This window comes from Chanos chanos, chromosome 3, assembly GCF_902362185.1.
Source record: "Chanos chanos chromosome 3, fChaCha1.1, whole genome shotgun sequence".
Lineage (NCBI taxonomy): Eukaryota > Metazoa > Chordata > Actinopteri > Gonorynchiformes > Chanidae > Chanos > Chanos chanos.
This window is the reverse complement of record NC_044497.1, coordinates 52,668,207-52,682,843: the sequence shown is the minus strand read 5'-3', so window position 1 is coordinate 52,682,843 and position 14,637 is coordinate 52,668,207. Positions and strand designations below refer to the sequence as shown.

The window sequence follows — 14,637 nt, the reverse complement described above, 5'->3', positions numbered from 1 at the left end:
ATTGAAAGCTTTTGTTATTGGAAACGGTAGCACAATAAGGTCAAAGGAATAGAAAACAAATTCGTTCATTGTACTGACTCAGTCAACAGGCTCACGTAATACCTCTATGCAACTCCACCCTTGGAAGTAACAGGAGGAACTGTGACAAAACAAATGACTTTTGCAAGAGGAACTGTGTGTGTGTGTGTGTGTGTGTGTGTGTGTGTTTCAACAAAGAGAAAATGGCATTCCATCAGCTCACAAGTGCACTACAGGTTCACTTTCTAAATGGACGACATAAGAAAATGTACTGCACCTGACTTTTTTTTTTTTTTTTCAAAGAATATAATAGAAAATGTCCTTTACCTTTTTGCTACAGCAGGATGTCTTGGTTTAAATGCATACAGCTTATGTCATTTCAAAAGGGCTAGAGTCAGTTAAAGGTAAAGGTAATACTGCCTGAACCATAGCTGCATGCACCATCTGGGCTTAACTGTGCTTTCTCTTTTCACACACCTGAATGAAAATGAACTCATTTCAGGGGTAGTGTGACAATGAGGTTCAGCTAGTCGTCTTCCTAAAAAAAAGTGGGGGTGGTTATGGGGTGGTGTGTGTGTGTATGGGGGTGGGGGGGGGTGGGGCTGGAGGGGGGGGGGGGGGGGGTCTTGCAGAGTGATGTTACTGTTCTGTTCTAAAAGCATCCCACTTACCTCTGCGGAACATTCCTGAACGAGCCCCGTGCTTCTGATCCACTCTGTTCTGGAATGTTTGTGTTTGGGCTGTGCTGGATTTTCAATGGGCTAACAACTTAACAACAACAACAGCAGCAGAGCACCAGCCATACTCAGTCATGGCTCCTAAAATACTGGGCTCCGATGGACTTCAGCCCTCCCCTCCTTGGTATAAATAGGTTTTGCTCTATTGTTGGGCTGTCAGTGTGGCAGAGGAAATGTATGGTTAGTAGATCACTTTGCCTGACTAGACACTGAGGACACTGAAACCAATTCAGGTAAATGTGAGATATAATTATTTAATCACATACATTATATACCATAGAGAGGGGAGGGGGGGGGGGGGGTTGGGGAGATATGTATATATAGTCAGATACTGATATAGACATAGAAATAATAGAAGTGTCTCTATACTTGTCTATATACACATAGATATAGATCTGTATGGAGGTGCTGGGTCAATGCTCTTGTACTTGTTTAATTTGTAAAGCAGGTTCATGGTAGGTGCTTTTGAATGTTTATAGATAAATTGTTTTAATAGTTTCTCCTGGTGATTTTTTTTTTGTTTTTTTTTTTGTTTTTTGCGCTGCTCTGTACTTGTAAGCGTTAGTGTAGTTGGTGCAGCTGTTTCACAGTTTAGTGGTAAATATTGACTCAGGAGGCGTCAGTGGAAAACGCGGCTCAGAGGATTTTTAGTGTGGTCCGTGTTTCCTCGCCTGCTCCTTCCAAAGATACAAGAGACTCTGTCCAAACTTGTATATCAACGGTCTCCGTAGGCCTGTATAAAAACCGCGTCTTGATGTGTCAAATCCTGAATAGATTCTGTCGCGTTAGTTATTTCTGTACTGCGCGCTTCTGCCAGAGTTTGATGCTTTTCTATTAGTAGCAAACTGACCTTGTTGTGTATTCTGGTAACATTACCAAGAATAAAACGTTTTTTTTTTTCGCCTTTGTCCCGTAGGACGTGTGAGAGATTTGGACTTTGGAAGACACTTTATCTCCTCTGTGTTCAGCAAGCCAAGCCACCATGAGCAGTACCTACAGTGTGTCCCTGATTGGACCTTCCCCTTGGGGCTTCAGACTGCAGGGGGGGAAGGATTTCAGTATGCCCCTCACCATTTCCAGAGTAAGTCCTAAAACCTGCCTGCCTGCCGGTGTCGTCATCTCCCTGGCCGCTTCTCGTTCATACCTACACACACACACACACTTCCAAATTTGCTCTGGAAATCTTCCACGTTGATCTCTAGTCGCTCCTCTCCGCTCCCGGGTAGGGTGTGCAGGTCCGCTTTAGCACACACAGGCTCCTGAACAAGCTATGTCTAGTATAAGTGCACACACTCCACACACCCTTATGAGCTTTCCCATTACGTCTGCTGTGTGCGCGCGCACACACACACACACACACACACGCATACACACACACTCACGTACTGTCTCTCTCGCTCTCACACACTCACACATGCATTGTTTGGAGTCTACTTACCTCCATGACGTTCAGGGTACAGGAATGGTAGCCATGCGTCCTATGCTGGCTGACTGTGAGCTGAAGACAGAGTCACTGCTATGGATCCTATTATATTTCTCCTGCCAGTTTACAGCCATGCAACTGTCCCCCTAAAGCACACGGGCTTTTGTAAAGCCTCTCTCTCTCTCTTTCTCTCTCTCTCTCTCTCTCTCTCTCTCCTGTCTTCCCTCCAGTTCCATTTTTATCTCATTTATCAGACCTGTTAGAACAATGCTAGCTTAGTTCTCTGAAAAGCAAGTCATATTTATATTTTTAAGAACACCCTTGGGCACTACATAGAAATAACTCTTTAGAACATGTCCTGGGGTTACATATTCATGGAAATCCAAGCATTTGATGTGTTATAAATGATTTGTTTTCAATGCAGTACCTCAAAGATTGAGACGTCATGCTGAAAGGGCTTTGCTTTTGAAGAATGTCGTTTTTGTGTGTGTGCCTGTTTGTGTGAGGCAGGGGTGTCTATTACCATAGGAAATAAGCTTTGAGAGAGAGAGAGAGAGAGAGAGAGAGAAACAAAACAAGCATTCAGGTTAGCTTTGCTTCCTTTCACTTGTTTCCATAAATTGGAATCCTGTTTTGCCCAGAAAACTTCACCCTGTGATTGGCTCTGGCTGATTTCTTCTTGTGCTAAAAGCCAATTGGCTCACTGTTTCCACCACATGCTCTAAGTTACTGTCTCGCTGACTGTCGATGAACAGGGATTAACATGCCCCCCCCCCCATTTACAATCTCCTTGTAATATTGTCTGAATTCCACATGCCTTTGGTTTCAGTGTGGGACCGGTGGGGGAGGGCAGGGGGGGCACTTTGCAGGACAGCTCTGCTTTATCTTAGACCAAGATGAATCTGTCTGTGGAGGGAACACAGGAACTTTCCGGAGCAGACTAGCTCTCCTGTGTTCTTGTGGTGAGGCAGAACATCAGTAATATCTGTCTGGAAGCTTTACTTCGTATAAATCCAAACTTTGTAACTTTGTTGGGATGGGCTGGGGGGAGGGGGGGGGGGGGTGGCAACTTGGCAGCTTGTGCTAACAGAGCTTTGGATGTGTAGGAGTTGCTAGCTGCTGGCATGCTCTCCGTCAGAAGATCGCTCTGATGATGACGATGAATGGGTTAGTCTCTGTTGCACAGACGCACTTACTGTATTTTCGTTGTCTGTCACGGGAGGCTAAGTCTCAAGCATATTGCAGATCTGTCTGAACAAGTCATTATGATGTCTCAACTTTATACTCAGTTCCGTGTGCTGTCTGTTTCCACCCTTATTAATGTCTGTCAGAAACAAAGCATGACAAGAAAAGATTCAGCTTAGGAAAAGATGTGGAACATATATATACATTTCCAGTACACGCGTGCGTTTATATATTCACTTCAGGCGGACAGCTTGGGAGATAAACACACAGTCTTGATGGAGACTTAAAAGTGACTTTGTACTGGCAGACCACACAGATAGATCCCTCCTTTTTCAATGAGATAAAACTACATATCTGTAGAGGCCTGTGTTTTGTTTTTTCTTCATTCTGGTCAGAACCACAGGGAGGACACACCCTTTGCCGCCTGCGTCTGTGCCGCTTTAGCCGTTTTATGGTGGGGGGAGGGGAGGGGGCACAGTGTTGCTCTCCGCAGGGCCGGCGGAATGGAAAGACCTTCATGACCTCGCATGCTATGCGCACATGTTATTACGTAATCTGAGGATAGGGTGTGGGGGTGGGGGGTTCTACCTTGGTGTTGTGTAGAGGTTTGCCCCCCCCCCAACCCACCTCTAAGCCATACACCCCTTTAGTGCCAAGCTGACCTCACCCCACACTCACTCTGTTCAGCAGAATGCTCTGTCTGATAGGGCCTAAGTATGGTTCGAGCAGGGATTATCTAGTGTACGTATTTTTAGGGCCCAGAAACTTTTTCCTTTTTTTTTTTTTTTTCGGAAAGGCCTGTCTTCATTCAGCTGTCGCTGCTGTCTGAACGAAGCTCTGTGCCTCTCTCTCCTGCCACGGACGCGGTGCCAAGGTGCTCTGTGGATGTACTGTCGTTTGATTGGCAGCAGTTCTTGACTTGATGCCGTTTCCCCAACCGTTTTTTTTTTTTAAGCGGCCGTCGTTTGGCCCGGGCAGGGTTCTCCTCCTCCTCCGCCCAGTCTGCCGGAACGACACGTGGAACCGTAAGGGCAGAACCGTGACACGCAAGAACAGTGCCCACCACAGCGCATGGGAGATAATGGCTCTTCCTGTGAAAGGAAGTTATTTATACTCCCCGGGCCTCTGCAAAAGGGGAGAGAGAGAGAGAGAGAGAGAGAGAGAGAGAGAGAGACAGAGGTTTGCTGACATTGAAAGACGGACTGGCAGGGTTTCATTTTCAGTGGGGGGGGGGGGGGGGGGGGGGGTGGAAGGAATATACATTATTTCATTTTGTATGCTGAATTCTTCATATGCCGTGGTATTCCTATGAACTCTCTCAGCTTGAAGGGCAGGATCCTCGGGTTGTTTTTTTTGATGCTTACCTTCAAAGCAATATTTGTGATATTTTATGATGCTTCTGTCTTTTTAATCCATTCACCCTTACATTATGTCAGCTGTATTACTGTAACTGTGTTGCATGTGTTTTCCAAGTCCTTTGTGGCTGCTTTATAACCTGATGCTAAATCTGTATATCAGATGTCTGAAGGCCATTCCCCCGACACGGCACACATGTTCACACAGCTTGCCAGCAATTTCCTCCATAAAACTACCACAAACAATCTCTTACCTAGCGCTGATTGCGTTTACTCTGCTTTGGCGGATCCACTGAGGATCGAGGACGTTTGTTTGAGATGGTGAGAGAGTTGGACTGTACCATATAGCTGGTCCAGCAGTCTGCGTTTGAGGGACTGAGAGAAGCGGAACGTACCACCTCCGCGGGCCTCGGCAGCGACTGGAGAAGACAAGCGCTAGCATGCTGTTCCAACTTAGTGGAAAAATCAAATGAAAACATCAGACTTTGATACAAGGCTCATATTTCAAATTTCTATCAGGGAGACGTCCTTGCCTCAGTTTGTGTTCCTTAATTTCATTCTTTGAAGAGAATATTACCACAGAATATTGTGTTTCTTCAAGTTGATCTGTACGAACAGATGTTTTAGATGAAAAAAAAAAATGCTGAAGGCCAGAAAAACAGTTTTGAGGAGACATCAGAGTGTTTTGTGTCCAAATAAAGTTTAGAGTATCTTTACGTTCTGTTAGCCATGCAGGCCTATGTGAGCTGGACTGAGAAGAGACATAATGTTTGATTTATGATTTGGCACAAACTGTGAGACAAGAGGCTTTTTAACTTGAAGACAAAAGTTTGAATCATGTAAATTTAGGGTTTGGGGGGGAGGGGTGAGTGGAGGGGGGGGGGTGGTGGTGATGGTAGTGGTTATAACTTAATCACTGCCATCTTGGTGTAACATAACCCTCATGCAACACTTTAAGAGTTTTCAAAAAGAATTAGGATGGTAATATGGGCAGGCGTGAGGACTGTAAAAATCACAAGCTTCTTTTTTTCTTTTTCTTTTTTTTTTTTTTTTTTTTTAGAGACGTGGTTTCAGTGGCACGCGGTTAAGTTACTCTCCCACCGACTGTAAAATGTATCTCTGTGTCAACAAATGGCTCCAGCCCCTGCTGGAAATGATCAGATGAGTCACCCTGTGCATCACTCACAGAGACTGTGAGGCTTTGGCCGATGCCACCGCTGCTCTTGGATTATCCGAGTCTGCCTGTTCGCGTTAAGACGGGCCCTTTGTCTTCCAGGCAACCTGCTGCTTAGCCCAGCGTGACTCGCCGCTCCGTAGTTTTCGCGGCAGAACTCGACGCTGTTGCTTTTGGAGCGGCGGAACTTCGACGCTCCGCTTGTCGGAGGCAGGCCTGAGTTCCGCAGTGCTGGCCCTGTTTCCTCGAGTCAGCAGTGAGGCCTGTTTGTCTTCCTGAGGATGATGTACGAGCAGAGAGCCGTTGGGCAGTGAGGAGGCTGTCGTGTCAGTCAGTAACCGGGGGGGGGGGGGGGGGGGGGGGGGGGGGGGCCTTACCATTAAAGTGTCAGCGCTAAAAAGTAGATGAACTCCGGTTCTCAAACATTTCTGGCTCTTTTATAAAGCTTTGAGGTTAAAAACCCAAAAAGTTCAACTTGAGACTTGGGAAAGTAGACATATCTCCCTGCCAAGACAGGGCAACAGTTATCAGACTCTGTGATACGTGAGTGCAATAAGGAAATTAAATCTGAGAGAAAACAGCTGGTTAAAAACAAACAAGTCAAAAAAAAAAAAAATCAATCAGTTATTCAACGATCACTAATCAATCAGTTGTTATACCTGTGAGTGAGGTTATACCTGTGAGTGAGGACTGAACATATTGACCTAACAGTTTTGTCTTGTCTGATGAGACAGAGTAGACTGAAATAGTTTCTGTCCTTCAGCTCTGCAGGCGGCGGCGGCTTGTTTTTCGACGTTTTGATGCTCATTAGAGCTGTAATCCCTCTCGGTGACATTCTAATCTTTTGGATTTCCCACGAGTTCTCGCAGGGTAGTCCATGCAGACAATCCAGACAGTCTGTGCAAGGGTCTTTTGTAAAGTTGCCAAAAAAAGAGTCGGAGGAAACTCTTGGTTTAAGATGAATGTACCACGGGTCGGAGCAAAGAGCCTTGTGGTCCGTTACTCACGGCTGACTCGACTTTCGGGCTCTGGTCTTGTTTGCTTTTTTTTTTTCTTTTTTTTTTTTTTTTTTACTTAGTTTGGACCTCCAGCAGAGGGTTGAGTCCGTTGAGGGGGTTGTTCTCCTCTCCCGCTGCGTAGATCAGATTTATGGATGCTGTTGTTGTTTTTTGATCCTTTGTTCTACCCGAGGTTGTCCAAACATTTTTAATCATGTGGAGAGGAAAGGACAGTCAAGGCTGCGTAACGACAAGGCTGTGTGTTATGATATTCAAGGTTAAACGTTTCTCAGAGGAGAACTGGTACTAACTCATGCATATACTATACATTCACTTTTCTTTTTTTTTTAAAGTCCTCTATGTATGTCATAACATATCATGACTAGAATCCTACAGATGTTCTCTTTTTCAAAGTTTGGATGTATGAATCTTTTGGAGAGATGGGATTGAATTAAAAAAAAAAAATAGGGAACTGAAAAGCGTGAAGACGTGAACCTCTCACTGTCACCCTCTTGTAAGTGAACTCTCTAGAACTAGTGGAACAGGCTGTAGGCTAAAATCAGGCTCCCCCGAGGACTGTGTGAAACCACACACTTGAGAACACAGATAAGTAAAGTATTTCAGGATAATTAGACTTAATTAGTATGTTGTAAATTTGCTATTGTTATAGCTGTCGACTGATGTTGACTGAACAACAAAATGATGGATTGTGTTGACTTAAATTAAAATGAGCAATTTAAATACCATCTAGCCATCATTTCTGAATCGCACCCACTGACAAACTCATTTATTGAAGACTGCGTAGTGCTAATGTGTTTCACAGGGTTACTGTGGATACCACTGATTCCGGAGCTATAGCATTCGTGACTTTATAAATTTCTCCTGTGGAAATCACTAGGCAGACAAAATTATGCCAGAACTAGGGCACAAGGTTTCATAAAAATGTCATAAGTAAGATAAGGACTAATTATTTCTTATGTTTTTGAAACGGGATCTTCCAGCGCAGTACTAACTAAACATGCAGGCTACTATTGTGTGAGACATGTTGAGTGTGTCACTGGAAATCAGCAGAGAGAAATGTTTGCTCTCTCTCTCTCTCTCTCTGTCTTTATCTCTCTCTTTCTGTCACTCTACTCTGTGAAAACTCAAACTCCTTTTTTGGTAACATTTGATAGCACTATCTGGCCCACACACACACACACACACACACACACACACACACACACACACTCACACAATTCCATTGTGTATATGGTTAATTATAGTCACAGATGAAAGAGATTACTAACTCCATCTCCAGTACTGACAGTTATGTTTGGGTAGAGTTTCACTGTCTATTTGGACGGGTCAAAGGTCAATACAGTTTAGGTTTTCTCCGGACTTCCCTGCCTCCACAACTACAGAGTCGGGTCCTGTTTTTTCTCACTCTGACATTTGATACGCAGACGGAGCAAACACACACTAATTTTAGCCATCTTTTTTTTTTTGTGTGTGTTTGACCGAGTATTCTTTAATGGACACTCTCCAACTCTAACATTTCATTCCTGCTCTTCTGACGTCACGCGTGACGGAGTGGAATTTGTTCTGGCCTCCGTTCGTGCCATCTCTCTCTCACTCTCTCTGGTACCACTGTGCACACAATACGAGTTGGTCTGCGTGTACATTGCGAAATGTTGCTGTTTGAGCAAGTGGTAAGAGGAGAGCAGATTCCATTCAGAACGACGGTATTATCTTACATAAGCAGGAGGATTTGAAAGAGCAGAAAAAGGACGGATGGATGAATGCCGTCCAAAAAGACTCTGGGGGTCATCTTGACCTCCGTGAAACGCTAGCCAGCGAGCAAAGATGTTGTTTTGACCTTGACGTTTTTATTAAATTAGTCTTATCGCTCCAGTCTTCAATGACTTTAGATCTATCAATGACCGTGTAGCTGATTGAGCGTGTGGGGAACAAACTCATTTCAAAAAGTTAAAATAACAGGGCATGTTACGTAAGGAACAAATCAGCGCTGGTAAATTCTCTGCTGCTGAAATCAACCTGCTATTTCTCTGGCATTTTATGGTAGTAAATATGAGAAGGATTTAGCGGTCTTTCCGGGCATGGAGTCAGCGTGAGTGAGGTAGCTTAGCTTTAGCGTTTGGGAATCTGCAACCCAGAATACTTAATGTGAAAGGTTACGAGTGGCAAGCAGTGCATAAAAGTGTCCAAGAGACCGAGAGGTTTTTGGCTTGGAGCAATGAAACGGTTCAGAGCGCTTTCTAACTTTTCATCATTTGGGTCAATTATTAGAGCGACATATGCAGAAACCACAGTGGATATTTTCAGCTAGGCTAGTTTTCAGGGTTACAGTCTAGTTACAGTCGTAATGCTGGTGTTGGATGACAGAAGCTTTTCCCTTGGTCTGGACATGTTCACACACACACACACACACACACACACACACACACACACACACACACACACACACACACACAAACCCTTCTTTGATTCAAATGGTAAAAATCTACGTTATGTTTTGTCAAGTCTATTTATAGAAGTTTGTGTGGATTCTTTCTCCTTCATGCATTGGCTGTAAAAGCAGACAATAAACCCAGTGATTTATTTAAAATAGCATTTCTAGACCAAATGAAACGTCTGCGTTTGACCACAGAAAACTGTTAAGTGTCGGCCATGTTTTATTCACACTCACAGAAGATCCGTTTTTTTAATTAGTAAGGTGTCTATAATAAAAGGGGGCAAAACTGGTTGTTTGGGGTGGTTTGACATTTCTGGTTGTTCCCCCCCCCCCCCCCCCCCCCCCCCCCCAAGCCTTTTGGCTCTTCCAGGGTTTTTGGTTTCCTCAGATTGGATTATGTTTGAGTTAATGGGATGTTAGAGTGAAAATGACTGTCATTGTGCTGTGCTGTACTTGAAAGTAAGCCACATTCGTGAGATTCAACTGACTGCTCAAAGAGGTTTGAGTATCAGAAATTGTCCAGTATGTTAGAATGTACCAATCTACATACAGAATGACAAAAAACCCCACTAATTATAGCAAAGTGAGATTTTTTTCTTTGTTTTCAAACAGCACTTAGAAACCTTGAAAGTTGATGACAAAGAGTCGACTTTGCTCCCTGAGGTTCGACCTTCAGCAGTTTTAACGGATTTGTGTGATCTCTCCAGAGAACCAAGTCGATTTGAGTGAGCTGTTTCTTTTAAATATGAGTTTGTGAGTGTATTTATGTTCAGTTTTCTTCGCTGTGGCTTGATTTGTGTCGTGTTGGTAATAAGCTTTGGCTGATGCACTTCAGACAGACAAAAGAAGAGAGAGAGAGAGAGAGCGAGAGTGAAAGACAGAGAGAGAGAGAGCGAGAGTGAAAGACAGAGAGAGCGGGAGAGACGGACAGGGCCAACTCCGGAGGACGATGATTCATAGCAATTGGCAGCAGTGCAGAGAGGACAGTAAAAATGTCCGGATTGTTCATGTGTAAGATTTAAAGCCTGACAGATTGTGGTTGTGGTGTTGTAAAATTATGTGTGCGGTTACGTTTCACACAGCCAATAATGGATAAGAACAGTGAAGCAGTTTAGCATCGTGGATAAAGACACATGAATGTAGACACACACACACACATACACACACACACCTGCACACATCTGCGTATACATATTCTCTCACTGACATATACAAATCTGTGCATAGGTGTGTGTGTGTGTGTGAGTGCATGCATGCACACACACACGCATGCACATGCACACACAGACACACACACATGCAGACGCACACACGCACACGCACACGCAAACACACACACACACGCACACAGACATACCTTATCCATCTCTGCTCTGACTGACTTGTTCTTCGATCTTTCTCCAGTATTTGAAGACAGAAAAAAAGAAAAGGGTGAACTTCTCTACCTTTTATAGACTGCTCAGTTATTCTCGTTTTGGGGAGCTCCTCTCTGTCTGTCAGACTACATCCATATCACTCTTTAAACTATCCCACAAATGCAGAAATGGCATATTTTCTTTCATCATGGCCAGGGTAAAAAAAAACCCCAGCTACTTCATCATGAAAGACTGAATCATTTCATGGGACATCTTCCCGGCTTTTACAACTGACATAACCTAGTTCATACTCTTGAATTCAATCGAATTTCGTTGAACATAAAAATCACTAACACTTCCTTACGCCAAACTATTGAGCCAACGCTCAATTTTTATTTCTGAATTCAATTAAATATTTATTGTTTGGAAGAAATGACTCATTTTTTTTCCCCCCTCCAAAATGGCACATACATAAAAAGGAGAAGAGCGTACCCAAGGCAGTTCAAATGGTGGAATATAAATGCAGTCAGTTCAAACTCCTTAACCCTGGCCACTCCTTTTAAACCTTTTCACTTACGTTAAATAACAGTAATTCAAAGTGATCCACAGACTTTATAGCACTATGCTTGACCTTTAACTTCATTTATGAAAAAAGAAAAAAATTTTTCTCTGAAACGATTCCATGATCCTGTGTCCTAGCGGTATTTAGTTTTTAAACTGACTGAGTGTTTAGCATCTGGTGTTAATGGCACTGGTGCCATAGCTGAAGTGTAGCTATCATTTGACTGTGGCTGAATGTTTCGGTTTAATGTCTTGTCATTTTTCAGTTGAGTTCAGTTGATGGAAAATGTCGAAGGTTCGGTAAATGGGGGTAAAAGTGGCCAAGATGGCACCCGTACAAAAATGTAGACACTGAATGTGGTTCTCGGTTTACAGAAGCTCCTCTTCGTCACTCTGTTGTGCGAATTTTTCATGCGAGAAACGGCAAGGAATACTGCCAGACGGCGCTAAGTATTTCAGTGTGGTGAAGTGTTTTTCTGACAAGTGTTTACAGTAACCGTAATGACAAATACAGGGAAAAACCTCACAGATTTCTCACTCTGTCTGTAAATAGAATAGTGTTGTCTTTTTTTTTTTTTTTTTTTCCTTGCATTCAGATTTTGAGTAATGTGACTGGTTTTTAACGCCAAATCGGAGAAAGAACTGATGTGTTTTTGCTCAGTGCAGGGATAATGAAGAACACACCGTAGACATCATTCATCTTTGCGGTTTTGACTCTACCAGTAGGGATATTTGAGATGGTGCTCTTGCATCGGCCATTGATATCCAACGCTGTAGGGACTTCCAGCGTCCCTCCCCCCTCCCCCCACACTCCCTCTCATTAACCAACCATACATCCTGTTCGCCGCAACCAGCGGACGTCCAAACGTCTAGGCGAATACTTCTAAATTCAGACTTGAGCTCATATTTCCTGTTTGACCATTTGCTGTAATATTTGCACTGTTCATCACACACTTATGCCCGCACACAGACACACACACACTCTCTCTCTCTCTCTCTCTCTCAAAAACATACACAAATATTCTGTCTTTCTCTCTCTTACACACATTCTCATAAGCACAGAGGCATATATTCTCTGGCTTGCATTAGCTCTCAGTCATATTGCTCACTGTGGTATCGCTGGTTTGGTTGTCTCATTTGTAACACATGGTAATCAGGTGATGCACTCAGCGTGTGCGGAGAACGGTTTGTCATTGCTTTGGTTTAACGTTCAGCGGTGTCTCTCTGAGCCCTGCCTTTCTCATGCACTGGAATGCGCTGTTTTGTTTATGTTGCCATGGTTTTAAACCTTGGAGCTCTTGCATTGGGCAAGCGTAGCTCATGACTCAAAAGCGGTCGTAGGCAAGGCCTGTGGGAGACGGCTCGTGCCAACACCCGGCCAAAGAGACGGTCAAGGTGCTGTTTGTGTTTTGCAAAGTCATTTAATGGTGTTTTCTTTTTAGGAAAACAACGCTTGTCTTTCCCCCACATCTTCTTTCCTTTTTACATTAGCGATAAATTCGATACATCTGGAACACAGCCGGCTAATCGGTCTCATGCTAGCCCTCTCGTTCTGGTCTATTACCTGAGACAGAAGATGGGATACTGTGAACTCAGGAAACAAACCAACTACGCTTTGTTGATCGCACTTGCTCCAAGGAAGATTTGATGCTTTTTCTGAAGCATCTGGTCTGGTTTTAGCGTCTGCTAAATAAATACGTGGAAAAGGAATAGATTGAAAGAACATTTCTCATTCGTTCTGGGGATTGCGCATTTTCGTATGGAAATGTATTATGGAACCCTTTTTCCATACGTAATTTACGATGGGTTTTCATTGTAAGAACATTATACGGCAAAATTTAATTACTCCCTCTGTAGAACATATTCCCTTAACTTTCAGTAAATCTCGTGGTATGTTCATTTTAGACTATAGAGGTTCAAGGCACACTGACGAAATGCTGAAACGATTCGATAAATCACTTCAAGAGGAGATTAGTGAGATTACCTTGCCGTGTGTCACTCCGTGTAAAACAACTGACGTACAAAGCAAGCCAAACACACAATTAGCGTTGAGTGTTCTGTATGCTGTGACACACTGCCTCTCTTCCAAGGAAACAAGAGGGATTGGCTGCTGAGTCAAGTCCATAAAAGGTCTTTAAAAAGGCCTCCACTGCGGAGACGTCACGCCCGTTACACAAGGACTCACCACAAAACGGCTTCCTGTGACTAGACATCCTAGAAATGTTATAACCATGACCAAGAAAGCACACAGCCCTGACGTATTCCTTTGGCTGCTTTCTTCTGCCGTCAGCTACATGCAAATGAGTGTGTGTGTGTGTGTCTGTGTGTGAGTGTGTGTGTGGGACCCTCAGAATAGCACTGTGTCACTGAGTATTCTTGGCATTAGTTCCAGATTACAGAGCTTTCTCTTACTGAATACTCCCCATATGTGGCACATAGCACAAACTATACATTCACTCCTTCAGCTCTGATTACTTCTCTAGTCACTAGGTTACAGATATATGAACAGCATATGAAAAGTATGAGAGCAGAAAAAGAGAGGCAAACTCCTTAGCTGTGAATGTGAAAGAAAAGACAAAGTGAGAGAGTTATCTGTAACACATATGAGTAACAACATCTGCTCCTGTGTGGATAAAGAAAGATTGACTCTCCTTTGACTTTTTAAAGTTTTAATCAATAGTTTCATAAATATAGTATCGTACGCCTGGCGTCTTCCCTGGGCTGAAAACTTGAAGAGAATTTCTCTGGCAAAAGATCAAGAGAAAGAGATAAAGGATCGTATAGTGGCATGAGGCCGAAAAGAAACAATTTTTGTCTCCTCTTAATAAAACGGGGGGCAGAGGCTCTCTGCTGAAATCTCTTTTATCTCGACTTTTGATCAATACGGTGCCAAGCAAATTAAACACACTGAATTTTCATGTTCATACACGCCTGCTGTTACCCCAAACCCCCCCCCCCCCCCTTAATGTTGTCTTGTAATAAAACCAAATATGTTTGGGAGTTATGCAACCCCTTAGTTGGTTCTCGTCGGGAGGCGTAATGGTCGTAGCAGTTCAAATGTAATGGAAACTTTCTCTCGGCCATGGTCAGACAACACGCACACTCGCATACGCGAACACGCTTATGCGTGAAATTGACTTTACAGATAAGACAAAAGGGGATGGTGGGAGTTGGGTTTCGACGTACTGTCGGCCAACTGCGGGTAATGTGGACGGCGGATAATTCGTGACATAATTAACCATGGCTTTATAAGAAGGAACAGAAAAAAAATCTTAATGGGGAAATTTCACTTCAATTTGATGTCAATGCCATCGTGGTTAGCGTATCTAATTGAGGAACTGAAATTGAGGAACACATGGAAGTAATTGGACAACAC

The 14,637-nt window shown here is 43.5% G+C and overlaps 1 protein-coding gene across 1 annotated transcript in view; it reads left to right on the top strand.

Annotated features, from left to right (window-relative positions):
* The window catches only part of pdlim5b (PDZ and LIM domain 5b), a 54,270-nt gene that overhangs the window by 2,883 nt on the left and 36,750 nt on the right, over nucleotides 1-14,637 (top strand). Inside the window, exon 2 of the mRNA XM_030769238.1 lies at nucleotides 1,672-1,836. Within this exon, the coding sequence (XP_030625098.1) occupies nucleotides 1,738-1,836 (99 nt within the window). The 5' untranslated portion in view covers nucleotides 1,672-1,737. The remainder of the gene's footprint in view (nucleotides 1-1,671; nucleotides 1,837-14,637) is intronic.